Below are 27173 nucleotides of genomic sequence, written 5' to 3' on the forward strand. Positions count from 1 at the left end.
CTCGCGGCGGCGGAGCCTCTCCTGCCGCCCCGCCCGCTCCGTGTTTACATCCGCAACCGCTTCCGTCCCGTCGCTGCCGCGGCCCCTCCGGCCCCGCGCCCCGGCCCGGCCGTCTGCCCTCCGCCCGCAGAGTCAATGCGGCGTCGCCGCCCCGCGGCCTGCCCCGGCCATGGACACCAACGATCTGTTCACCAGCTGCAAGAAGGGGGACGTGAGCCGCGTGCGGTGAGCGGGGCTCGGGCTGTGGGGGTGTGGGCGCTTCGCGGCCTCGCCCTGCGCGATCCCCGGCCTTCCTTCCTCGGCGGCAGGGCGGGCACCGCGAGCCTGCTGCCTCTGTGGGCGACGGTGTGGGACGGCTGGCAGAGCTTGCGCCTTTCCTGCTGGTGGGTGAGGCCTGGTGGCCGTTTGTACCAGTTGTACGCTTACATCGGCTTAATTCGTTGCAGTGGTACGGTGCGGCTTAGCTGTAGGATGAGGGGCCCTGCGGGTGACCTTGCAGAGAATTCAGGTAGCGAGCAGTGACATGATAGGGGAGAAACTATCAGTCTGAGAACACTGAAAGCAAAGGGGACAAGCTCCACATGGAGTCAGAGTGGGCTGAGATGGACGGAACTGAGTGGGCAATCAGGTGAGGCTGAGGAAGGAAGGAAGGAAGGATGGAGGAAGGGAAAGGAGGAACTGATGTGGGTGAGGAGAATGTTTGAGAGCCTCCATGTGGCTCATTGGGACGGCTGTCACTGTAGGTGGGAATGGGCTGTAACAAGAGCCAGGCTGCTTGGGAGGAAGACCTGTGCATAAGGAGAAGGTTGGCTTCTAGAGATGCCAAAGGGGAAGAGTTGGCAGTGCTTGATAAGTGAGCAGGATAAGGGAGCGACAGGAATTAAGGGCAGTCTGGAGTGACACTGGTGTCATGGAAAGAAAAGCTGCAGACAGGGTAAGGAGTCCAGCCTTGCCCTGTTAAGTTTGGCCACGTGTCGTGAGTATCCAGGATGTGAGCATTTTAGGAGGATATGAAGGTACTGCTGAAGTGCTCCTACTTTTCTTATGGCACTGGCCCTGTTGTGGGTCAGCAGGAGTGGATTTGATTCCTTTCTTCCCTTACACAAATGAAGACCAAAGGAGCCACCAACCTGTGCTGCAGTTCTTTGATTTGCCTGATGCCCCTTCAGCCACAGCTGATGTCTCCCCAGGTTGAATGCAAGATCCTGTTGTGCCTTTGGAAGTTACTGTACAAACTCAAACTTGCGTGTTTTTAAAGAGGAGAACGTGTCTGAGTGAGCAACTGCATGAAGGTATGACTTTGCTCCTGTTTCTCTTCCAGATACCTTCTTGAGCAGCGAGATGTGGAAATCAATGTCCGTGATAAGTGGGACAGTACACCTCTGTGAGTTCTGCACCCTAGAGTGCTGGCTGGGTGGGAGGGCAGGGCTTTCAGGGCTCTTTCATTCTCTCTGCATCACAGCTGGGAGCTCTGTTACAAAATGAGTTGGGTTCTGCTTTGTAGGTGATTTGGCTGCATATTTCTGCTGCTCTCCTCTGTGGGTGCTGTGATAAATGTGCCTTTGTCTCACTAAGGGACACGTGCTGGCATAGTGCTGAGAAGCACAGTTAATTTTGTGACCAAATAACTTGGATGGAGCAGTTTGTTTTTGTCCTGGGTAGGTCTTTTTTTTTTCCATTAAGGTCAATGGCATTCTAGCATGCCTTGTCAGATGAAGGTATGACCTGATGAAATGCGAAGTGATGGTGGGTTTGCTGTCTGGCAAGGCTGTGAATTTGCCATAGGTGGTGAGGAATCTGTGCTGACGCTGAGGAGGGTCACATGAACTTTGTAAGTTCCTGCATCCTAATTCCAAAGCAGCATTAGACATCTGCAACATATTTAGAATATGGAGTAACTTCCCAAAATGAAACCATATTTGCTGGCTACAGTGCAGGTGATAGGATTCTCCTAATTTGTAGGACAGTTTGGGCTCTTTGTGATAGTGAATTAGGAAAGCCTCAGATTGTGAAGGAAGTAACAAAATATTGTAAGAAGACTTTGAGGGGTGTGTTCTCTGTATGTGTGATATGAATGCTATTTCCTCATTGTCGCATTATGCAGCAGACTGACATCCAAAGGAGTGTTCCTGAGAGTTCAGTAGGATTGCAGAGTGCCCATGAAATGAACTCTGTTAAAATGAGGAGGCAGATTTGGCAGCCAGTGGTGCAACAGAAGATGCGGAACTCAGACTGGGACCTTGAGATCTCCTTGCAAGACAGCAGTGCCTATAAGTTCTGGGAACAGATCCTACTTACTCAATTGCTGGGGTCAGGCTTACATGTTATTTGGGAGCAGTTCCTCGCTCCTATGAGCAGCCATCTAAGCGTATCACAGGAAGCTCAGTGCTAAATTTCGCATGCTGTGCCCAAACACTGAATTTTGCATCCTATTATATCTTCAGTTTTCTCTCTCTTGTTATTGTCAGGTATTATGCTTGCCTCTGTGGACATGAGGACCTTGTACGCTATCTTCTAGCCAATGGTGAGCAAAAGTGTCCCAGTTATATTTCTTCTTACTTGTCTGTGGAGACAATATTGTTCTAAATGTAGCTTGTGGAAGCTTCTTTTTTTAATGAACTATCTGATCAATGATCTCTGGCTGCCTTTGGGACTCTCTGGTCACTGCAGATCATCCTGACCCCTTCTGCAGACCACTTGCTGCTTGACTTTACTTCAGGGAAGCTTTCCATGCTAACTTAAGGGACAGCATGACTTTCAGAATTCACAATGTTCTGGAAGTGTGCATTTCTTTTGGAAGTATGTTGGTGTAAGAATTGTACTTCATTTGAGGAACCCATATAAAACTTCTGTTAGCCTTGCTTCAGGCAGGACTCAAATGCAAAGGCTTTTTGCTGACCTTAAGCAAAGTAAGGCAAACTGTCATGGAAAGTGCTTGCCCCTTAGGTTCTCAGCACCCAAGTTCCTTAACACTTGGTGCATTCAGTGTACCTTTTGCTGCATTCCGTGCACCTTAATATACCCCACATGTGTTTCTGAAATAGGAAAATGCAAGTGTCCTTCAAATTTCTAGCACAGCCTGTTCTAAAGAGGTGTCTTGTACAAGGCAGAAATGCCTTCTGAAGGAGCTGTTAAAGTCCAGTAGGTGGTCATGCTTTCTGCAGTGAGATTATTTTCTGAACGCTGCTGGAATCGTGCTGAGACACTTATTACCAAAATCAGTATAAATGAGTCATGATGTCTTCAGAAAGGAATGAAGTGGTGGAAGAACAGCATTAGGTGATGCAGGTGTAGGAGGAGTTGAATTTTCATAATAAAGCACAGTAGCATAAGAGATCATGGTGAAACATCAGCAGCCAAGTGTCACACTTGTTTAGTGATCATTCAGTGACACGTGAAAGGTGCAGCTGCCTGCTGATGTGTATCTGTTGCCATTTTGCAGGAGCAAAATGTGAGGCAAACACATTTGATGGGGAGCGCTGTTTGTACGGAGCGCTGAGTGATGCCATCCGGCGTCTGCTGAAGGAGTACAAGCAGATCACAGCAAAGTGCATGAAGAGAGACTACTATGATGTCTTCCTGCAGCGGTAAGCAGACGGAATAGCTCCACGTGCTGTGTGTTCTGCCTTCATTCCTCAGCTGCTAACTTAGATATTTAAGCTCTCTGTTAAAGGTGGGTTTGAAAGTCAGCTAATCAGAACCCTGTCTTATTCGTGGGCACGCAGGGCTTCCTAAGGGGTGTTCCTCCATGCCCTAGGGGTTGACTGCCAAGTATACAAACATTTCGGATACGGCATCTAGTGACCCTTGGTACAGACTCCACAGACAGTGCAAAGCTGGTCTTTCTAGTGCAGAAGTATTAGAATGTCAAACCAGACCATTAAAATGCATCAGCAATTTAGGATAAATATCATCTAAAATTAAATTTCAGGCCAAAAGTGCAGTAGCCTACAAACCAAGGTTTCTAACAGCGATAAGAGGTGAGATACTCATTTCTGAGATACTCAGTTTGGGCCTTTTTTAGGCTCTCTTATTGGGAGGTTGCTCTTTTCTTTCTGTTCACATGAAAACCAAAATGTGCTGTTTTCCACTTCTTGTTCTGAGCAATCCTTGCATTAAGATTGTTACAAAAGATAACAGTAGGGGGTGAAAAGTAGACACAACTGTTTCTATTTTGTTTTGGGCAAGACATTAGTAAGAAGGATGTTCTAGTAGCAGAAAAATTGAGGTCAGCATTCAAGACTGCTTCGACATTAGCTGCTTTTATGACTCCACACCTTTCTGGACATCAGTCCTGCTCTCTGAAGGGAGCATAATGCCTGACTTCTACGTCATTTGACCTTTTGTGGATGTTTGTGAAAATAGAAGCTGAGGAGGTGATGTGTATCAGGAAACTGGTGATGGATGCCAAAAATCATCTGAGTAGCGATCTTATATTTCTCCTTTTAAAGAATGAGGGAGGGCATGGGTGTGCAAACACAAACAGGGCTTCATCTCTTGTGTGGTAATCTCCTGTGCTGCATGGCTGTGACATCCTTCCTTCATCTAAGGGTGTGTCATCTCAAGTTCTTTCCTGTTTGCTTCATGGTCAGGGCATGCACACTGACAGCGGCCCGAGAGCAGGATAACTGCACCATATCTGACGGTGGAGTAATTCTTTCGTGAAAGTGTGTGCATCCTATTTGATAAGAGGCATCTAGACAAAACAGTCAGTCTTTTAAACCCTTTTTCCCCTTCGTTCTGTGACCTGTTGTTCATTTGGAGCCTAACTGTGCCATGTCTCCCACTAGCTTTGGTCCGTTCTTTCCTTTTTAATTCCGCAACAGTTTTCCTCTCTTCTTGTTCCCTACAGGTTGCTGGAGCAGGGTTATCAAAGTGACATCGTTTTCATTGTCCATGGCAAATCCTTCTGTGCCCACCGCTGCATTCTCAGTGCTCGCAGTGCCTACTTTGCAGAAATGTTTGAGACCAAATGGAAGGGAAAGAACATGATAGCGTTGAAGCACCCGCTGGTGAGCATGGCTGTTATTCTAGCTTTTCTTTCTTATTTCAGCTGGATGAGAAAAGTGAGTGGGAAGGATGATTTGAGGGTTAATTTCCACAGTGTGTAGCTCCTGGAGCTCAGCGTGACCCTAGGTAAGGAGAAACACTTGCGAAGGCACTCTCTGCATAAAACAGCATCTTGTTCAGATGACAAAAGGCATGTTGACTGCGTACTTTGCCTTTGTTCCCTCCATTATGGGCTCAGATATAGCTTAATTAATTGCAGTAGCAGGTAGCTGTTACCATCTGCCAGCTGCGTCGCAGCTCCTCTGTGGGATGAGTTGAATTTGTCTAATTCCTGGTGGACAGGTGGTCTGTAGTGAAGACATCACCTCCATAATTGGCACTAATTGAGTCCCTTTTGTTGCATTTACAGCAAGAACTAAATAGGCCGTTAAGTGCATTCCATCCATTAATCACCAATACTCTGGCACATGTTTCTATAGCTTAATTGTGGCAGTGCAAAGCTGCTTGTGGAAAACATACTTCCAGTTTCTCAGGACATTACTTAATGTCTCTCCTTTCTCTTTTGTAAGAACATAGCCTGCCTCTCAAATTAAAAAGAAGAATTGGAAATGTTTGAGACCGGTAAAAAGACTGAATTTTACAGAGTCTGCATTAAGACTGTCTTTGGAGCACCTCTGTTAGTTTGGTCCTGTCTCCTGGGCACATGGGATTAGTAGCAGCCAATCCATTTGAAGAGCTGTGTAAACCAACTGGAGTGGCAGCATCACTGATGCAAGAAGCAAGGAAATTGGGTGGTCAGACTGCTGTGTCTGAGTGCCGTTTAGGTGGGGTGTGTTTGTGGGGTTTTTTTTTTCCCTCCAACTTTTTTTTTCTGAGCAGGATCATGTTTGTATCCAGGCAAGTTTCAAGCTTGTTATTAAATTCCTGGTAATTCTCAAGGTAACGTTCTCATATTTTGTTTTAGATCAATCCCACAGCCTTTGGCTCTCTGCTGCAGTATCTGTACACAGGTAAATCATTTACTGTATGTAAACGTGGCTGGGAGGCTGTTGTCTGTCCCTCTGCTCTGGCACAGTTCGGGTGGCTCTGGCTTGCAGACAGACATGTTTTGATACATAAATAGCCAATGTATCCTTTCTGCTGACAGAGAGAAGAATGTGAGCAATCTGCAGCTCTTCCAAGTTTGTGCCTTTTTCCAGTTCTTGTCCTACCGAGAGCTTTACAGTCACTTTAAAAAAATCAGCTTTGGTTGAATGAATGTGGAGAATGTACTTTTAACTTACAGAAAATAGATTTATCATCTGGAATATTTCCATATCTGTTGAAAACCTAGGTTCCTATGCAGGGCATTTCCAGTCTGACAGATCTGAGCAATGCACCCTGAATGATTTGACTGCTGGCTGATAAGTTTTTCTGAGTGCAAGTTGAACTTCAAGAAAACTTCCACCAAAAAGTCAAATGTTGTGTTGTAGGCATGTTGAGTGCTGAAATGCTTCAGGCCAGGAGGTGGTGCCAGAAAATAACTTCAAGGTTGTCCTCCAGTTCAGTGTTTTCAGAACTGTTGCTCATCACATTTTCAGTGATGCTAAAAGATTCTGGGATGACAACGTAGTGACTTAAAGTCTTTTCTCACCCTAAGCTTGAAAACCCATGGTGGCAGTCATGTGTGCTGCTGTTGTGGTGCTCTTTTTCTTTTCTGAGAGAATTAGGTGCCTTTTTGAATAAACCTGTTAAATCTTTGACTTCTTGAGTGAAGCTGTTAGGGTGGACAGTGGAAGATGGGAATGTGAATCAGATGCCAAACTGCGATGTACCAGGTGGGGACTGGTGAGGTAGCAAATCTCAGCTTCTTGGAATGAGTGTAACCTGACACTGAAAGACGAAGCACTAATTAATGAATTTCTATGCCATCTAGTCTTCACTGCTTGAATTTGCCACTTTTACACCTAAGTGATATGGATTAAAAGAGCTGTTCATGCTTCTCCTTGACAGGTCGTCTCGATATTGATGTAGAATATGTAAATGATTGCAAGAGATTAGCCAAGCAGTGTCGGCTGCAGGACCTCATAGATGACTTGGAGACCAAATGTAAAAAAGTCTATGAATTTGGTAAGCACTTTACTTGCTGTTGTCTCTGCTGTGTGTGTGTATGTGTGCCCTCTGAGGGAAAAAGAGGAAGATGAGATGCATCATGGTGCCCTTTGGGCTTCCAGAAACTGATTCTGTTTCAGGAATTCCTGTGTTTGCTCAGTAGTTTTCAGTCATATGCTCTCTGTAGGGTAGCCTAGTGGTTTCTAGCATATGCTAGATGTTTGTCATCTGTATCAAATGTTTTCACTATAGTAGAACAGCCATGGCAGCAGGACTTTGCTTTGGTTTCCAACTGTTCACTGGCACACTGTAAGGTATATTGGGAAGTGCTTTTCAAGCAGAGACCCTATTGAAATCCCAGGGGAGATAATAAAAAAAAAAGTACAATTGGAAGTCTGTTTCTGCATTTAGCTGCCTCTTAACCAAAGGAAAACATTTGATAATTGGCTCAGAAGAGGTGCAGAAAAAAACACAACACTGCTTTTGTAGAGCAGAGGAGTATCTCTGAAAGGCCACGTGTGTTTATGATGCACGTGTGTGCCCAACATGGAATGATTCAAGTCCTCTTTTTGATAGCTCTTTATAACTCAGAGAGCTTGTGATCTAATCATGACATCAGCTTATTGCATGAAAACCAACAGCTGAAATTTATCATTCATCTCCCTAATTCAAGCAAAAGGACATGTGAAGAATCAGAACAGCACAAGTAGGAGAAAGCAGTGTTAGTCATTAAAGAAAAAAATTACCTAGTAACAAAACCTTCTGGCTGAAAAAAAATCTGATTTGCGTTTTGTGCTCTCATTTAACTCCTTTACTTCCACCAAGTTAATTTTGTTTCAAGTAGATAATGTAGTTTGCAGTTAATAAATCAGTAGCACCTTTTTCCTTCATCTAAGTGTGTAGCTGTTGTAGCTTTTTCTTTTGAATTACAAATTCAGATTATTCAGCCCCTTAAAGTTGCAGAGCTTAACAGATAGGCACAGTGCTTTTGCCTCAAGAACTTCCTCATCTGCAAATCACATGGAAGATACTGCCATGTATATGTGTCCCCTTAGGCACGTGCAATTAGGTTACCACAATACAGCTGTTCTCATACAGATCTGGCTGTAAGTCCTTGCATTGTGGAAGCTGTGTTATAAGTGTTACCTCAGCCACACGTGTAGAAATTAAATATATATATTTGTTGCTTTCTTCCTATGAGTGAGTGTAAGCAATTTCTTTATTAAACAATTGGTGGAAAAAGGGAGTGGTGATGAATATCATGATTAGAAAATAAAAAATCAGGTGGCAGAATTATTTTGTGGTGTCTTTTGGTATCAGAGTAATCCAGTGAGATGCTGCAGATCATTTTCTTTTTTTTTTTTACTCAAGGGTCTAACAGACCCTAGAGGTGACCGTTCCACCTTCATACAGTAAGTTCAAACATCATATGAAATTGTGACAGGAAAACAGGGTGGATAATTCGCTGGCTGTGTGAAGCCATTCACTGGAAATTCAAGGATTAGAAAGTCTAGTGGTTAAGTTGGCAAACTGCAAAAATACTGACTTCTTTGCAGGCTCAGCAATGGAAAATGGTGAAGTAACACCTCATGGTGGTTGGAAGTTCCAGGTATAAGCTGTACTTACAAGTGTGATATAAACTTCCTGGGTGACACAGAACAAATCATTTGGTTTCTTTGTCAGGTAGGAGGTATTCATTTCTGGGGCCTGACGTTAGGCATAATCAATGTGTGTACAGCAGTGGTGGAAGTGCGAGCCTTGCTTTTTATTTATGACAGGTTGGATTCGACTGAATAGACAGAACTGCTGATTGATCTGTTAAATGTTTTTGTCTCATATTCTCCAGAAAAATATACAAGAGTTATAGATGTTTAAAGTAGTGCAGACCTGAGATCGCATCATGGCTGACACTTGACAAATCGTTTCTGTTCCCTCTAGTACTTTAGGCCTGCCTGCCTGTTCAAAGTGTTTTCTGTGGAACAGACATCTGATTCAGGTCTGCAGAGCAGGATCTTGTCTTGCATCTGTATTATAAAGTTGAAACATGCCTAATATAATATGTGAATTCAAGCCTGCACAGTTCCAGTAGATGATTGCAGTCTCTGCAACTTGTTATGTAGATAATCAGCATTTCAGAAGTGCTTAAGACTTAGCATCCACAGACTGCAGTTTAGGAAAACCCTGGAAAGGCTGACCTAGGGCCTTGTATTGCACCTAAGGCAGCTTTGTGAATGCTATAGATTTTCCTGCACTGTGTCTGTAAGAAGGAAAACTGTTGCAGAACGGTGTTTGGAAGAGCTCCAACAGGGTTTTTCCAGATTAGGCCCATAATCCACTTCCTTCAGAAGTAGATATATTTAAAAACAGATATTCTGTAGTTATTTCTACAAGCTGTGGGGCAAAAATCTTTAGAGCAAAATTTGTGATGCTTGTCTTCATATGGAGGCACTGAATGTACAGAATTATAATGATAATAATTTGTTGTGACATTGGGAAAAGATGTATAAGGCAGGTATTTGTGTAATGCCATTCTGGAAAAGTTTGGTGTTTGTTTTGGTCTGTTTTTTTCCAATATATAGGCTCAACTGGAACAAAAGATTGCAGGGAAATATTGAGCAGTGGAAGCAAAGGCAGCTGATGAATTGATAGGTGATGTTCAGCGCTATCCAGCCAGGCTAGACTGGAAATGAAGACAAAATTGCTTCTTTCTCAGCCATGGCTGGGTTATTTCCCCCTGGCTCCTTGCCTTGTTTATGTTGCCCTTTCCAGAAAACCCTTAATTCCCACTTCTTACAAGAAGTGTTGGTCCCTGCTGTTTGCTTGCGGCCAACAGCTTTTTCTTGCTCTGTCACTTTTGTTTGTTTCTCTTCGGAGAAAGTCGCTTGTGAGACCAACTGTGTGCTCTTGGATTTTGAGAGACACAGAGTCTGAAGTGTCTCCTGATAGATGCACTTCTCAGACAGATCACTGGTCTCCCTTGCTGCTATGGAAGTGCACAGATGCTTTGTAGATCCCATGAGAAGAACTCTTTTGCTTGACTACTGCTTCAAACTCACTCGGTCCATTAGTGCTGCAGAGCCTGATTGATTTGGTGACTGTTGTAATGGGCACTACACAAATATAAATGATTCTCTGTGCCAGAAAGAATTTCTAATTGCACAGTGAGAAATTTCCTTCCCTCATGCTGTCTGTAAATGGACAGGGCTCTTCAAGAAAGTGCCCTCAGTTATGTTTATGTAGGTGCCAGGTCACTTTTTGGCTTATTTACCCTGTATGAAAGTAGCACTCAGTGCTAGTAAAGCAGTCTGTCTCTTGCTGCAGCAGCTCTCTGTTCAGCAATGATGGAACCTGACTGCGTTGTACTGGTAGGTTCTCCTTCCTCTTCCAGTACCTTTCTGGGATATTCCGCCCATTTGAGATACGGCTGTGGCTCATCTGAAGAGTGCAGCAGTAATGGCAAGGAGGAGGTGGAGAACTTGTTGTGTGGCACATCGTGGTCTTGTTTCGCCCACGGCCCACCAGAGTCATCTGACAGCTCGTGTAGTGCTGTGCAAAATGTCAGGAGAAATGAGGTCTCAAGGTGATGTGATTCACCTGCGAGGGGTTTTAATGCAGTGAATCATACCTGTCAGAAGTTGTGTTGAATGCTGCAGCTTAATTCTTTTGTCCTTGAGAGTTAACTTTGCTTCTCTGTAGCTCCTTCTGAAGCATTCCTCACCGCAACCTTGCAGTTGCTGGTGCTGATCCATCTGCCTGTGCACGGAGACTCCTGAATGTCTTAGTGCCCCAGTCCTCAGCCAAAGCATGCTGACTTGACAAACAAACCTGAGGCAGTGAACTGTAGGAGGGAGGTGGCCAGAAAGAGGAAAGGCTGTGCTAACAGCTGTATTGTTGCAATGGAATAGCTGGACACACTTTGGTCTGCCGCTGCTTTGAAGTTGGAGTGTTCCTCTCCTTACTCACAAAGCTGAACGTTCAAAAGCAGTGAAGATTTCTTAAGGCTTGAGTTTTACAAGCTTACATTGCTGTTTCCAGTGGAAAAAGGGATTAAATGTGCTACAGTAGGCTGCTTTTTTTTCCAGAATGAGGCAGTGCTAGCAAAGGGGAGGCATGGCAGGTTTGAATGTGATGGCAGATCATCTTCCCAGTGATTTCTGCATGGACTCCAGCCTTCTCTGTTCAGTGGGTGAGATGCTGATGTTGGAGCAAACTGGAGACTTGTGCTTTAGCAGCAAGGAAAGCAAACCCTTCTATTTGGCATGGCAGCAGTCTGGGGGACTGCAGGTGTACAGCAAGGCTGAATTTAAAAAAAAGTAGCAGAAGTGATTTTGGCTTCAGTGAGCTCCCCAGCAGCTTTGGTCATAGCAAGACCACAGAACTGAAAGTGTGTATATTGTGTCCCTTTAATCAGCCCTGTTGAGTCATAGGGCAAGGCAGGAAGATGCACTAGGCCTGAAAAATGAAATTGCCATTTCTGTGTGGTTTATTTGGTATATCTGGGGTACTAGCAGTGGTTATTTAATATCTGCAAACAGCAAAGGCACACTTGAGTCCAAGTGTTTTGAGGGTCATGGTGCTATGGATCTACAGGTAGAGAGTAGGTAACAAACCTACTCTAAACATGTGCATTTATTACCTAAACAAGAATAATTCCTTTATTCTCAGGAATGGAGTTAAGATGGCATAGCTGAAATAGCACCTGTGGAAGCACTTGGCAGAGCAGAGAGGCCTGGGGGCAGCTTCTTTTTAACAGCATGCTCTCTGGCATGGGCTGTACCATAGGTGGTACAGCCAGTGTAGGGGTGGTCAGCTGGGGAATTCATTGTATGGGTGGCTCTTGTGGGATCAGAGGCAGTCTGTAGGACAGTCTTCAAGTGTAATCGATAGCAAGGGTTGCAGAGAACAAGCTGGCCTGAAATATGTCTGTAGCAACTTTGGTTTTGTTACAGATCATATTCTAGCGCACGGAGTAAGTGAAGGTTTGAGGAGAGATGAGACCTGCATCCTTCCAGCCCTGCTCACCAATCGGAGCAAGGGATGCTGTATCATGTTTACAAAGAGTCACTTGTTTAGCTTTTACTGCAATAGACAGCAATAAGACTGATGTTTCCTGGAGTCTCTTTTCTCTAACTGGGAGAGAATGTTTGTATAGGAATTTAGGCATCTCTGCTCTTTGTTGTTTGTTTTTTTTTGCTTCTTCCAGTCTCTTCCAAGCCAGGGACCTGTGTGAAAGTGCTGACGATTGAGCCCACAGGTAACTGCCGGCTGCAGGAAGATCTGGCTCTTCTAGCAGACTGCGCCCTGCCAGCAGAACTGCGGGTAGGGAGCATTTATACTACTTCTCATCTCTGTGGGGCTGTGATGCGTTCACGTGTTCAATCGCATTCTCCTCATTTGAGTTTAGTGGCTGCTTGTTTGCTGGTGTTAATGCTTCAAGCTGATTTTGTAAACGCTGAAGCATTTTATTGCTTGGAAGTGCTGTAAAATTGTTTAATGAGACCGTTGATGCTGGTCCTTTCACTTGCATTTTTCCCCCCAGCGGTGATCTTGGTAAATGAAACTTTTGCCATGTGCTTGGTGGGCATTTCTCCATTGACTACAGTGGGACGAGAGTTGGCCCCACTCTTTTTCTGTTTCTCTACCACCCTTCTTGCATGTCAGAATGTGCTGTCAGCATGCACTGTTACCCAAAGGGACATACAGAAAGATGGCTTGCTGAGCTTTCTTAGGAAGAACTGACACGCTGCAGCAGGTTTCAGCAGAAATAAGTTCCTCTGAAGCAAATTACACTTGACTGGCAGTAGATATACTTTTCATAACTATGTCTGGTTGGCACAGAGCAGAGATTGGAGATCATTATGTTTAAATACAGTTGGCTCAAATCTGTGGATCTTCACTTCCAGCTATAGGAGAACAGGTTAAATATTGGTGCCCTTCAATCTCCCTGAATCTGTTGCTTTCTGTACTATCAGCAGATTCAGCTTACTTTTATGTCTGCTGTCTTCTTCTTTCTCTCTTTCTCTCTCATACCAAGCACTGAATTTAATAATATGAACTCATCTTTGGTGGCTATGCCCAGAGCTTGCATGACTGAGTGACGTAGCCAAGTTTGCCTCTTCTTTTTCCTTTTCATCCTCTGCTGAATTGACTTGTTTGCTGCAGATGTGACCAACCTGCTGGACAAGGATTCTTACTTGCAATATTCCCTCATTCTTTGCATTGCCTGTTGGCAGAAAAATTTCTCTGAGTGCTGAACGCTTTATGGAAGGACCTTTTCAGTATCAAATTTCCACCTAACAACACAGAAATTATTTCTATGTGACCTGCATTTATTTGTGGCTTTCAATATACCTTTCTGTATGCTTGCAGGCTTTACAGGGAGGCAGTCCTGCAAGTAAGCCATAATGCTACCTCTCTAGAAATTAAGAAATTGATTGTGGGCTTTAGAACAATGAAATTTACGTACATTTTAAGTCGCTTCACAAATAACAAGATTGCTTTCTGTTTGATTGCTGTTCTCCAATATTTTTAGCACACTCCTGTAAGCGTTAAGGTTTTCATTTCCCTTTAAATTCTTTCATGCAGAATAGGAACTGAAAGGAGAATATGAAACTTGGAATAATATAATCATTTTACAGCACTGAATGCCTCTGTGGGTTGTGGTTTTACTGCTATGCTCATAGACCAGGGAGAAGGCAGTTACAGCAGCGTTAGTCTTGTTAGAGCTGTGAAAGTGAAGAGGGCATTGGCATTCAGTGGACAATTTGTATGCCAGGCACAAATGTGGGTGCTTTGCTCAAGTCTGGTAAATTCTAAGATTCTCCTGTTTTTCTCTCCAGGCTTTTTTTTTGTTTTTTTCCATTAACTTACAACAAGTATATACACATAGGTCATCATCCTGTTCCTCATTATCTCTTCCTTACACTTGCAAATTGGTGAATTCTGTGCTTTAGACATCTCTGTCCTGAGACAGAGAAATCCCACACCTTTCTTCTTACAGAGTCTGGTACCATACAAGGAATAGTATACAAAGCATTTAACCTTAAATGCCAGGGACTGCTGAATAGTCATGCACAAATATCCGTGTTCTTTGGGAAACAGAAAGGTCTTCTGGCTCTTGCAGAGCACAGTATTTGGTATTTGGCTTCTAGTACAACTCAGCATTTCTTGTTGGCAGTTCAGGTAATAATCAGAATTTGCTGAGCCTCTCTGAGCTGCTGATTTTATATGATGCTATATCAAAAGAAATTGGGATGTACACTACTTTCCATTTGACTATAAATAAATAATTTACACCTGACATCTTTGATATTTGAATGCCAGAGTTTTTTGACCACAACAGCTGCTTCACTGATTTCTTGCAATAAAATTCTGCAGTGTCAGATTTAGTTAAAGTACCATTAAAAGCCAAGTGGCCTCCCACTGCCTTGTCCATCCAGCTCTTCATCTCGTGTCTGCCAGGTGACCTCTGAGCTAGAGATCCAGCACAGAGCACTGCATGCACTTTGCTTCTTTGCAACTGCTTTGTCGTTACTTTTTAGCTTCAGTCTTATTTTCCAACACAAGATGAAATCAGCAGGATCAGAGTGTGCCCTGAACACATTCTTCTTTCCATCCATATTTTACATGTGGTGTGGCTACAAAAAATGTGACAATTTGTCATCTTTGGAATAGAGGTCATTCTTACACATTTGGAAATGATGTCCCTGCGCCCATGTCCACGGCTGTCATTCCTAAGCTTTACTTTTTCTGTTTGTCAGAGAGAGATTAACAGAAATACTGCGACTTACTAACAGATTTTTTATCCAGTCCACTTGCATTTGATTATGGGCTGGTAATCTCTTCTTGGCTCATTAACCTTTGTGTTTAGTGTTGTAATTTATTTACAGCTGAATCTTCTTGCTGAGATAATCTGCTGGCCAGGGTACAGATTGCTGTCACTGAGCTGTTTTGTGTGTTTATGCCTCTGGCAACATTTCTATTTAAGCACTAAAAGCAAATTTGTAACAGCTGTAAATATTCACGCTGTCTTATGCTATAAGAAATGTTGAGAATGTTTCTGTGTGGTGAGTTATTGTGAAGGTGTTTGCACCTTGTAGGCTAGACTGCTTTTGCCTCTGGATAATATACTTAATTTTGGCAGCTGTGCTTTGCCTAGTTGGAGTTAAAATGGTTGTCTGAATGGGGACGGGGGAGTAAACTGTTTTTCTATAGGGAGACCCTGAAAGGGAGATGAAATTCCTCAAGAGTGACAGGGGAGGAGAGTTGAAGCAGTTGAGATGTAAAAGGGGAATAAAAGGAAAAATTCTGCAAAGTCCCTTCATGCTGAATAGGAGTGACAAAGACATGAACCTGCTTTTGTGGCAGGAGTTGGAAGTGACCTTGTAAACCTGAGTATCAGAGGGGGGACCAGGCGAGGCTAGAAGGTGGGCGTCCAGCCAGTACCATTTTGTCCTCTGGGAGACAAACCAAAATGAATAAATTCCTGTGCTCGTCCCAGCGGGGCGGATTCCTTTTCAAGATTTGCATTTGGGGAATGAAAAGAGAGGAAAGAAGGGGTGTGCAAGGAGCTGGAGAGTTCATATCTGAAGCTAAGCTTCTTGTATTGCAAAGAGTTGCTTCTTGTGCAGAGTCTGTTTGTAGGCTTGCTTGTAATCTGCCTGTGAAGTTGTAGCCATGACTGTCGTGTCAGAATTTCTAGGAGAGAGCACTGAAGCAGTGAGCATAGGATGGGGATGGCAGCAGGGCAAACACAAGTGCAGTCCTATCATTGCTACTGGCTTTTGTAATGGGCTGCCACAGTGTGCCTGCAGGGCCCAGCCTGGGGGTTATTAATTGCCTTGAAATGTGAGATATGGATAACAGCAAAATAACAGCCTGGGGAATCACAGATGGGGCAGTTTGTCTCATCTTTGGTACAGGAGGTGGCCATTGTATTAGAGCTACATAAAAAGAAGCTAACAGATCAAATGCGCAGTGCCCAGTGTGTTGCTGTGTCTTCTGGGAGGGAAGTGCCCTGGTGGGGGGTGCAAGGGAAGGACTCCTAGCAGAGACATGGCATTTCTGTGGCAGCATGTGCCCGATTTGCATGTCAGTGGGCTTACTCTCAGCTGATAGGAAGCAGAGGCTGCCAAACTTTGCTTTGGACTGGCAGCTCAGCGAATGGGGCCAGATTGGCATGTTTGGTGGTGGTGTGAGCTTTTGCCAGCATGTGGGGCCTTGCCAACATTATAGAGCTTTTGTGAGAGAAACCCCATTGCATACAAACTAATTTTGGCCGAGAGCACCAATTTAATGTATTGCAGGCTGTGTCTTTGTTTAGTCTTGGGGAGAGGAGATATTTAGCTCCTCAATAAAGCTGCAAGTAAGTTGCTTTCGGGTAGGGTTGAGGCAGGCGTGCTGGAAATGATGCTTAGGTCCTTTGCAGTTGGGAGAGTGGTCTTTATGGTTGGCCCAGGATTCTCCCAGGTGCAAAATTGGGATTTAACTTTCCTGGAGGAGAGATGGTGGTAATAAACTGAATTCCTTGTCCCAGGCAGGGCCAGGGCACGTGTCTGGAAAGCAAGAACTGGGGGAAGCTTTTGTTTCCAGAGATTAATTGTCTTGGTTACATGACTGTGAATACAAACTTCTTTTTTTGCTTTTTAACAATTGAATTACCCTGTACATAGAATAAGGTGAAAATGAAAACATTCGGAAGCGTCACTTTAAAATAACATAAGGCCAACAGATTTTTTGTGTGTGTGTGCTGTCTTTGTTGGCATGTGGGACTGGGAGGAGGTGTGTTGGTGTTAAAATAATTCACTAGAGTATTAATACTTCAACAACACTATCTTTGGCTGGAAATCAAATGAGGAATGTAAAATGTGCTTTGGAAATGTTATATTATTCAAGTGAAGCAGTAATTGTAGCCAGACCATTTCAAGCTGGTGTATGCATCTATGTAATCTATACTTTACTACATCCACCTGTACATCTACACAGTAATGTGCTAGTCCAAAGCTCTAGGAGGCTTATGATGCCTGCTACATGAAATGAACTTCACCTCCACTTGATTGTCTGCCTTGCTAGGAAACACAGAAATGATTTCTGGAGGTGTATGGAGTTTCCATAGATGAAAGAAGCAGCTGTAAGTTGTACCAGGAATAGCTCTATCAGGAGTGCAAGGACTGGGCTCCAGTCCTTCCCATTAAAATCTTTGTTCACAGTATTTCTGGTGCTCTATGGTGTGAGAACAGATGGATGGTTGTGTCTGGGGAGACCAAGAGGTCCAAACTCACGGTCCTGAGCATGTTTATAGCAGGAATGTTAAAGGTAGGACTTTCTGATTTCTCTTCACAGGTTGGTTTCGGGGAGTTGCCGTTTGACAGCACTGACAACTTCAATAGCTGTCCTGATGTGTGTTTCCGGGTGGCAGATTACAACTTCTTATGCCACAAGGTACTTGTGCTATAATTTGTTCTCTTCCTTCTTTGCCCTAAGTCTACTCTTCCAGTGCTGAATGCACTTTGCAGAAACAGCATTGCCTCATCAGCTGGAAAACCAGAAGTCTCACTGCAGCTGGAAATGATTATTTAAAACATTTAATGAAACAGCAAATCGTGCTTTTCTTGTGGAGGTGAGAAGATACATTTATGAATTCAGATACAGCATTTACAGTTGTGGAATCTCCTAGTACTGGTTTGTGAGTTCAGTGCCTTGACAGGGGAATGTTTGGTTTGCAAGTAAATAGCAATAAGAATAGATTTTCAGATCAGCCTCGACTCAATATCCTGCTCTAGTCCCATGCTACTTGTGAAGTTTACAAATGCTTTTTTTGTTCTGAGGATACTTAGAAGTGAAGTAGGGAAAAAGGGAAGAAGAGCTCTCACTCTAAAGATTGGAGGTGCAGCTTCAGAATACAGGGAGAATCAGTCAGAAGTATCTTTGAGCAGCTTCTGACAGGTGTGTGGTAGTGAGAAGAGGTCGTTACGAATGGTTTTGCCCTTCTTCCTTCTCCAGGCATTTTTCTGTGGTCGCAGTGATTATTTTAAAGCCCTTCTTGAAGACCATTTCTGTGAGAGTGAGGAGCTGCAGACGCAGCCCAGCATCCCTGTGGTGACTCTCCACAACATCTCAGAAGATATCTTCATCCGGGTCCTCTACTATATCTACAGTGATGACACAGAGGTGAGGCAAGTCACAGAGCATTTTCTCCTGTGCTGTTTACTTCTGGAGGTGTGCGCTGCAGTGTTTTTCTACAACATCCTGGAGGTGGTTTCATAAATACCACTCCCCTACTCTGCTACTGCAGGAGGCTCACGTAATGGGCCTTGCTGTGAGCCAGTCAGCAGCTGATTTATGTGCGTGACATTCGGGAAGCAAATCCCTACTCTTTCATCCAAAATGATAGAAGTTTGGAAATAAGCTTGCATTTGGTGTGGTAAATGCAGAGCTTTACTAATGTCCCCTTTGGGTTCTGGTAGGATAAGGTGGGGAGCTGCCAGTAGATGGCAGATTGAACACATTTGGAGATGGAAAGGTTAAGAGATTCCTACTTATTTACTCTTGGCATTGTAGCCTACTTTTCCATTTGTAGCAAGTCATTATTGCCACTGTTACTTACTGCTGTGGTGGGCAAAGGTTCCGCTGGGAGACCAATGCCTTGCTGTGCTCCATATTGCAAGCAAGGACAAAATGGCCCTAACCGTTCTGAGCTTAATGGAAGGTGCAGCAAATGTCATTGTTCAAGCAGCTTCCTGCTTTGATTTTGTGGCATATGCTTTCCATAAGTCTAACTACAAGATGCCAGAACACATTCTAGCATTAGGGCTGTGATCAGAGACTGCTGCACCTGTCAGTGTCACTTCTTCCAAAGAAGCAGTCATGCTCTTGTGTTAGTTGCCATGTACAGAGAGCATGCACAGCTGTGACCTTGTTTCTGTTGATCTCTTCATCTCTGTGCAGCAGCCAGGAATAAACGGTAGAGAGAGATGTATTCAGCATGTGAGAGTTTTGAAGGTGCTCCTGACCTCAAGACTCTTTCCTTTGCACCTCTTCAGTCTGTCTGCCCTCCTCATGACAGCTTACAGGAAGGATGTTTCCCAAGTAGCTGTTGCTTTTCAAGGGGTGCCCCAGCTGCTCTGTCTGCACTTAGAGCAGGAAAACAGACCAATAACAACATGTAGGAATGTAAGGAGTCTTGTGTCTTTCTACGTTTCCTGTGCAAAATGGATTTTAGTATGTGCAACCAAGACATGATTTCTTCTGCCAGAGTTCAGTTCTGTTGAAAAGGTAGCAGGAAGAGTGGTCAGGAAAACAGGAATGTAGCTGAAGTTCCACACTTGAAGGCAGAGTGTTCTCCCTAGCCAGTGTTTCTCCAGCCAGGTATCAGTACCCCACTTCTGCTTTTCTTTTTCCAAACAAGTACTACAACTGCTCTGTGTTGTAGTAGCGACAGTACTTGCAGTGGGAGGGAGGACTGTGTACAGAGGATAGAAAAGATTCCAGGTGGAAGGAGAAGTGGTAATCAGAACATTTGTGTGGGCTCCAGGGGGGTTTATGGAGGAACATTTGTTATGTTTGTCCTTGATCTAACAGCTGAAATCTGCTGCTATCAATACTACTGACTCGAACACCTCCAGCTTGTGAGGTTCCTGGAGCCTTACAAAAGGACAAAGCAGCACTTGATTAACAACCCCAAGAGCTTTGTTACACCACTGTGGCACTGTAGCACCTATTACATGTTTCTAATACATGTTACATCCTTCTGCACAGCTGTTGCAGGTTGTTATACTGCTGAGACATTTGCTATGAGTAGCTTGTCCAAACACCAGTGTGGACAGCTGTAGGGGAAGAAATAATCAGCCTTTTGCAGTTGTCAGAGTGAGCAACCACATGTAGATGTGGACAGCAGTATTTGAACAGTTAGCAGGGCAATGGACTGTGCTGCAGTAGAGTTCATCAGTTTAGACCAGTGTGGTTTGATCTCTGTATAGAAGTGTCCTTGCTTCTTCCACAGCCAGGATGTGCTGTATTCTGTAGACTGGCTGTTAAAATGCTCATCCTGCACTGTTTGCACTTCACATTAGCAGGAACAGAACTATGCAGAAAGAAGCTGTAGTTCCAGGTTAGTGACGCAGATTGCTGACAAAAATAGTATTTGCACAGACAGAGGGGAGAGATTGAGTGGAGCTGGAGGTGGTGTCTCCAGCATTACCTATGGCATTTTTTTATCCCTCTGCTGCTTGGAAGAAAGAAAAATCCCCAAGAAGGAAATGGGAGTCTGGTTCTCTCCCTCAAGAGCCTGAAAATGTTAAAGGCCATTTACAAACAGTGTAACCTTGAGCATCTGGTGCATGAATTTAGTTCTGTTTGAATGCCTCTCAAAACTCCAGTAGTATTTGATGTACAGTTGGTTTCTCAGCTAGTTGGGTCTCACACAGTTTTCTGACCTTGGATATATGCCTGTGCCACTAGATGTGTTCCTTCTGTGTTCTTCATCCAGCTCTGATGATGGATTGAAGGCTCCATGTGCATCAAAGCTGGATTTGAAATGTTTTAGATTGTGCCTGTCCTCATCCTGACAGTAACTGCTAGAGATTACTACTAACTTTGAGAGCTGTGCTTGAAGCAGAGATGAGTTGTGTCCTTTTGCCTGTGAGATCCTTGATCTTAGATCCCTGTAGTGCTTGCGCTCAGATTTCTCATTCCCTTTTCCAGGCTGAGTTGGGCCTTGCAGGTTTAGTTTGATGAGGTCAGAAGTTTCCAAAAGAGAAGAAAATGAGAGTGGGGACTGGAGGATGTGCAGACTGATTTCACAGAGCCAGTCTGGGGAAGGAACTTAAGGGAGTTTTGCATATTTTTCACAAAACGGGAGTCTAAAATTAGAAAATGAAAGGAAGAGCCCCTGTTGGAACAAGGTGCTCTATTCTGCCAGCCCATCTCTTTGAACAACATTCAGTACCTCTGGTAAAAGCTACCTCCTTCTATTGCCATGCAAAACATTTCTTAGCAGCCAGCGTGCAGCGGTGCTTCAGCATTGCTTTGTGCTTAGTGGGGAAAGCTGCAGAATGCCAAACTTCTTGCTTGGTGCTGAGCAAGCTGCCTCTGCAGCATTCTGAACTCCTCTGTAGTGACTGAGTGGAAGACCTAGCCTTGGCAAGTTGAGCTCCTACCTCTCCTTACAACCTCTATCACAGAATGGGCCAAGAAGCGTTTCAGGGAATTTCCGCTAAGACAAAAAGAAGGCAGTTTGCTGGTGACAAGAGAGGTGGGGAGGACTGGGCTGTAATTTCCCTCTTTGCTGTTGCCAGCTGTCCCCGGAAAACGCCTACGATGTGCTGTGTGTGGCAGACATGTACCTGTTGCCCGGGCTCAAGCGCCTGTGTGGCAGGACTTTGGCACAGATCCTTGATGAAGACAACGTTGTCAGCATCTGGAGGATTGCAAAGCTGTTCCAGCTGACCCGGCTAGAGGACCAGTGCACGGAGTACATGGCAAAGATCATCGAGAAGGTAGCAGAGCCATCCCCCACTGCACTTACACGTGTGCCCATCAGTCTAAATGCACGGAGAGCCATAGATACAGCAGATTTGGTGGTTGCCCTTCGATGTGCGATAGATAGTTGCCTCTCTGATTTAATGATTTAATGTGCTTCCTGAAAAAGAGCAGCTGTTGAGTTGGAATGCACGTGGTGAGTTAGGAGGGCGGGTGCAGTGTCACTGCAGTGAGCCAAGTGCTGATGGCTGTCTAGTGCAGTACCGTGGACTGTGAGGTGAAAAACTTGTTGAAAAAGTTCTGCAGGTGCTTTGGGTAGGTGACTTTCACTGAACTTTCTTCCACTGTGGATGAAACAGCAATGATATTGCCCAAATGCACTAGCTGCAGCCCAGAGAACCCAATGGGTTTGTGGGGAAGCTTGGTTCAGGAAATGTGTGGTGTGCACGAGTTGGGAAGGGATGCTCTTCCTGGCATATTGCTGTCAAAAAGAGTAATCAGTATGATCTCCTCTCTCCTCCAGGATGATAAACCTAACAGTAGAAGCTTTCACTGGGGAAATTTGCTGTTGAACAGCCAGAAATAATGAGTCTAACACTGAAGTTTTCTTTATGAGGCTCCATTTAAGTATTACATGGAATGATTACAGCTTGAAGTTCAGGACTCGTAGTCTAAGTTGCTATGCAGAAGGACAAGCTAGAATCTATGGGGTATTTTTGTCCTATTAATGGCTTGTATAGCTCACATGGGAATGTAACATTTTCACCTGCAACTTGAAAGGTGTGAAATTCTTCCTGGATTGTGAAAGCAGTGAAGGAAATAATTTTCGCACTGTTACTTTGTACAGAGTATAGTTTGGGGATGATAAATGCACCAGTAGGCATCCAGGTTCTGACTTAAAAGGGAATTTGGTTTGAAAGCTGAATTGATATCCCAAGTAGTAATTGGGCAAGGTAGAGCTTTGCTTATATGTGCCCTTTGCATTCTCCTTCCTAAACCTGAGTGGGTGTCCTTGGACCCAGTATCAGCAATGTGCCTTCCTAAGGGTGTTAGCACAAATGGTGCCACCCCAGCTGTTAGAGCATCAGCAGCTGCCAGCATCTTGCGGAGAAGCACTGATGATGGCAACAGGGTAAGATTTTGGCAGTGTGTACAGCGTGGACTGGGACTCAGCAACCTGCTATGCCCAGGTGCACTTCAGTCACATAGACAGATGGAAGCTGCCTCTCACCCTTCAGCACACTACATGTTCTTGGGGAGCTTGATACAAAATCATTCACGGATGACCTGATTCTGTCAGGTTGGGCAGAGCACAGAGCAGTTCATTGCTGCTGATCTGCTGGTTGGCTGTTGATGGTGCAGCTGAGAGCCACAGTGGAGACAAAGTCATCTGTGTCTCCTGGTTCTGAATTGGGCAGAAGTGACTGCTGTGTTGCCTGCTGCAAGACATTTCTCAAAGCTGTCTGGCAGTATCTCATGGCTCCTGCTGCCAGTTCCTGCCTGGCAGCTTTCTGGAGAGAATACTCCTTAAGATGAATAGATGAGAAGGTTTGAGTTTCACATATGCCCTTAGCATTCTCCTTTTTCCTGTTGGCTCTCTCAGCGGTGGGCAAGCCCATTATCCCAACCCTTTACCTGTCTTTATTTGCTGCCTTGTCTTCCTAACGATGCTTTTGTCCACCCTACCCAGCTGGTGGAGTTGGAGGAGTTTGTGACTGCTGTGAAGGAGAACGCAGAGGCTGTGGAGGAACGGCAGGAGACCGACTCCATTCCCCTGGTCGACGACATCCGCTTCCACATCACTAGCAATGTGCAGACTTACAGTGCCATCGAGGAAGCCAACCAGAAACTTGAAGCTCTGGAAAGCCTCCTGGCTAGTATAGGGCTTGAGTGTTGATGTGCAAACCCTGCCTGTCATATGCAGCCTGCACAACCCCCTGGTGGGTTGGCTCAGAGTGCAAGAACATCTGAGTGTCTGAATGTTTCTTTTTCCCCCTACCTTGTCCTCCTTTCCATCCACTTTCAGGCATGATTTCTTTTTAATTTATTTATGTCTGGACATTTGCATGTCTGGTTTGTGTTTGGTTTTATTTTGTTTTTGTCTCTCCTTTCAGAAGTAGCTCCCAAAGCTCAGCCTAATTTAGTAGCTGCTGCTTTGTGCAATACAGCGTGGATAGGAGACTGCAAGTCGTGGGGGTGAGGGAGCTGTGCTGGGGTACTTGCTACTGCCTGATGTTAGGATCCATCCTTTCTGTTACCCAAAAGCACACTTCTGAAACAGGTTCATGCCAGAATATTTGTTGAATTGCCTGCAGCAGCAGAAGAAAACTGGATTAAACTTACCGAATAAGTGTATTAGAAAGGAGATAGCCTTTCTTTCACTGTTAGCTTTATAAGATTGGAGAAGGTAAGCAGCACTTCCCTAACGGAGACGCATGAGCACTTGGCTGTAAGGAAGGTGCTGTTTTCACCTGCTATTCTAGTTCTTAGGTGAAAAAATGCCAAAGCTACTTTCAGATCACCCCTAGTTTTTCATTGCTCTGAAGTGTTGGTATTTGGATTTTCACTTGGAGGAGTGGAGAAGTTCAGATTTTTAGATACCTGGGATCTGACAGATGGACAACATATATGCAATCAGGAGGGAGATATAGAGCAAAGATCTGATATTTCTCTTGTTATGCATGTGATGTACAACTGAATAATTTAAAAGCTTTTTTTTCAGAACAAATGTCTTTGGGACTACAGTAGAGACCACAGACCTTTTTTTCCTAGAAAGCAGTGGCTTTCAATGCATAAAGAAGGGAGAGGCCCCTTGTCTCCTTAACAGGGACAGGAAATGCCTTCTTATTGGAAACAGCACTTTTCTCTTTTTCTTGGTCCATTGTGGTAGAGCAAAACAGACTTCCTGGTACATCAGGAGAGAAGGGTCACCAGAAGTCTTTTAAAAAAAGGAAAAGGGGCCTTTTGGGTCTCTCAGGGTCAGCTGTCCCACTCTTTGACCTTGTGGCTTTGCTCAGACTTCAGCCTTGTAGCTTCATTGTTCTCCAGGAAATTCACTGTTTGTACTAATGAATGTTTTTGAATCTGTGTTCTGCAGTAGGTCATGTTATCTCTTCGTCTCCCTAGACTCCTAATGAGGGTAATGATGTTATTTCTCCTCAGCACCGATCAGCAGGCAGTACCCCTGCACAAAGCTTTGCCTGCCAAGCAGGCTGTCCTGAGAGCTGTTTGTCTCCGGAATGGCACGTTAGGAGAGTCTCAGGTCTCCAAGGCTCAGGCTGGGTATACTGTGCCGTGCTGTGAGTTGGGAAGAAGAAAAAGCATTGTGTGAAGCACGCAGGGAATCTTGCACAGATGGTGGCTGCCATTACTAATACAGGTTGTCATTTTGGTCACTCTGCAGTGAGAGCTTAAAATAATCCATGTCAAGTGCGCTTTTAGCATTGGAGGTGAGAACTGGGCACTGGTCCCCCACAGTTCCATGGTGTTTTTTTCCTGTAAAGGTGATGGTGCTTCATGCAGATAAGGAAAGTGTTTGGAGCTCCACTGTTCAGCAGGGACTTGCTGCAAGTGTGGATTTGCTGTGTGGATGACTGATCTCACCTGGTGAGGCACTTATGCTCCCACCAAACTTGCTGCCCTTGCTCAGAGCATCTGTACCCAGCACACACTGAAGCTGTGTGCACTTGTGGCCAGGCTTCAGGCACCACTTGCACTAGGCAGGCTGCATTCACAGAGAAAGTCTCACTGGGGTTCGACTGCTGCACTCGAGGAGCTGGACTTTGTCAAAATCATGTCAAGATTGAGTTGCACTAGCAGAAGCTGGGGACTGAGCTAGCTGGGCAGGAATGGGGTGCAGTGAGATTAACTGGACCCTAGGTGTCTGTGCTCTTCTGTGTCTAATTGGTTTCTTTACGACGGAAGGTAGTGCCTGCACGGCTGCTTCAATTCTTCAGTTCCAGGATGATTAGGAGGATTTGTTGTGGTTTGCTTTCTGCAGCCATGGGTGGGGGAAACAGGTGTGTTGCTGTATGGAAGCAACAGGAGTGTGCTTATGTTTGGTGTGGTGGGTCATGGGGAGGAGCTGTGTGTGGTGTGTGAGTGGGTGATGTATGTATCTGTTTATCTCCAAGCTCAGTATGGCTTTGACAAGACCGCCAAAGAGCCCAGTGCAACTTGAACTGATAAAGGCATCTCAGTAGATATAAGGAGGGAAAGGACTATTTTAAAAGAGCTGATACGATGTCCCAGATATTTTGGGCAAAGAAGGGTGGAAGAGCAGAACTGCCTACTTTCTTGCACAGCAAAGTGTCAGTCTCATGAAAGTCTGCTACAGAAACGACAGCTTAGCCCAGCTGGTTCATCCCCTATGTTTCTCCTCCATTTATGACTGAAGATGACACTGAACATAAGCAGGATGTTTAGTTTATCGCATCTCCTCTACTTCTCCTGCATAAATTCCTCCATCTGATGTCTTGGTAGTCGACTTTCCACAGCGATCGTTGTGACAGCCCTGCACGAGGCTCACATGGAGCCACTGGAGAGCAGAACGTGGCCTTTGCCTTCTGTTTGTAGTGAGCAAGATGCAGAAGCAGGATTACCAAGGAATGTGCTCATTCTTTTCTCAGCGGATGCCTCAGCTGCTAAAGCTAAACGGACACCAGCAGTGTGCAGAGCAGGAGGAAAGCAAAGGAGGAGCAACAGTGCTGGGAAGCATTTTCCATATGGCTGCTCTTAAATAATTCCATTCCTGCATCCTTAAGCATGCAGCAAGTGAGGCTGCAGTTGTGCTCGTGGGAAGAAAGGTCAGCGTGGCCTTTTGGTCTGCCCCCCAGCAGTGCAGTTCCATGCAGACAGCACATGCCTCCTCTGTCTGCTCTCACTTAGTGGTCACATCTGTGAGCCCTGCTGCACTGTCCAATTACATGGGGTCCTTTTAGCTCCCCGTCCCTTTTGGCAAAATAAGGCTATGAAGAAGCATGCGTAAGCAGATGGTCAGCATGCAGGCAAGCTCTCTAATTAACATGAGCCAGGTCAAAACGTAGATTTGATTTCACTTTATTCTTGCTGCAAATAATTTTATCACAAAATAAACAACGTAGGATTTTATTTCTGTTGCCAGTGTCCTTTTTGTGTTCTGTTGCCTCTGTCCCTTTTATTTACTACTAGGCATTTGTGGAATTAAGAAGATTGTAAAATTTATCAGAGCAACAATATATTTAAGAAGAAACGTGTAAGCATGTGTGCAGCAATAAAATAGTATATTTCACTACATCTCTTCCTGCTGTGGCCTCTTTGTTTCCAACTAATGTCAGTGTGGTGCTGTTTCTGAATGGATATGGTGAGTTCCTTCAGCATTTTTCTTTCACCTTGTCCAGAGGCTGGCTCTGTACTGAGCTTCCAAGCAGTGCTTAGGATGTGATGCTGCTGTCCTCCCCTGGTGATCCTTTCAGACAGTTCCTACCAGAACATGGGCAGAGAGCACTGGCAGAGAGCACTAGTTTCTTTCTCCAAGCGTACTGGGATGATAACTTTTATCACAGAGTGCTGCTTTGAGCAATCCCAGGGAGGTCTGTTGTCTGTCCATCTCTGCT

General features: G+C 44.7%; 1 protein-coding gene across 1 annotated transcript; it reads left to right on the forward strand.

The window, feature by feature from the left end:
- The first annotated feature begins 105 nt into the window (after positions 1-105).
- On the forward strand, positions 106-26853 carry ABTB1 (ankyrin repeat and BTB domain containing 1). Its single transcript, XM_042823441.1, has 12 exons — positions 106-225; positions 1322-1384; positions 2469-2524; positions 3443-3587; positions 4853-5012; positions 5975-6020; positions 7003-7119; positions 12305-12420; positions 17443-17541; positions 18103-18270; positions 21396-21596; positions 23270-26853. The coding sequence occupies exons 1-12, from the start codon at positions 170-172 to the stop codon at positions 23474-23476; spliced, it is 1434 nt and encodes a 477-aa protein (XP_042679375.1). The 5' UTR covers positions 106-169; the 3' UTR covers positions 23477-26853.
- The last annotated feature ends 320 nt before the right edge of the window (positions 26854-27173 follow it).

The sequence above is a fragment of the Centrocercus urophasianus genome, unplaced genomic scaffold (assembly GCF_019232065.1).
Source record: "Centrocercus urophasianus isolate 14NV4802_14NV808 unplaced genomic scaffold, USGS_Curo_1.0 seq_22, whole genome shotgun sequence".
In the NCBI taxonomy this organism is placed as follows: domain Eukaryota; kingdom Metazoa; phylum Chordata; class Aves; order Galliformes; family Phasianidae; genus Centrocercus; species Centrocercus urophasianus.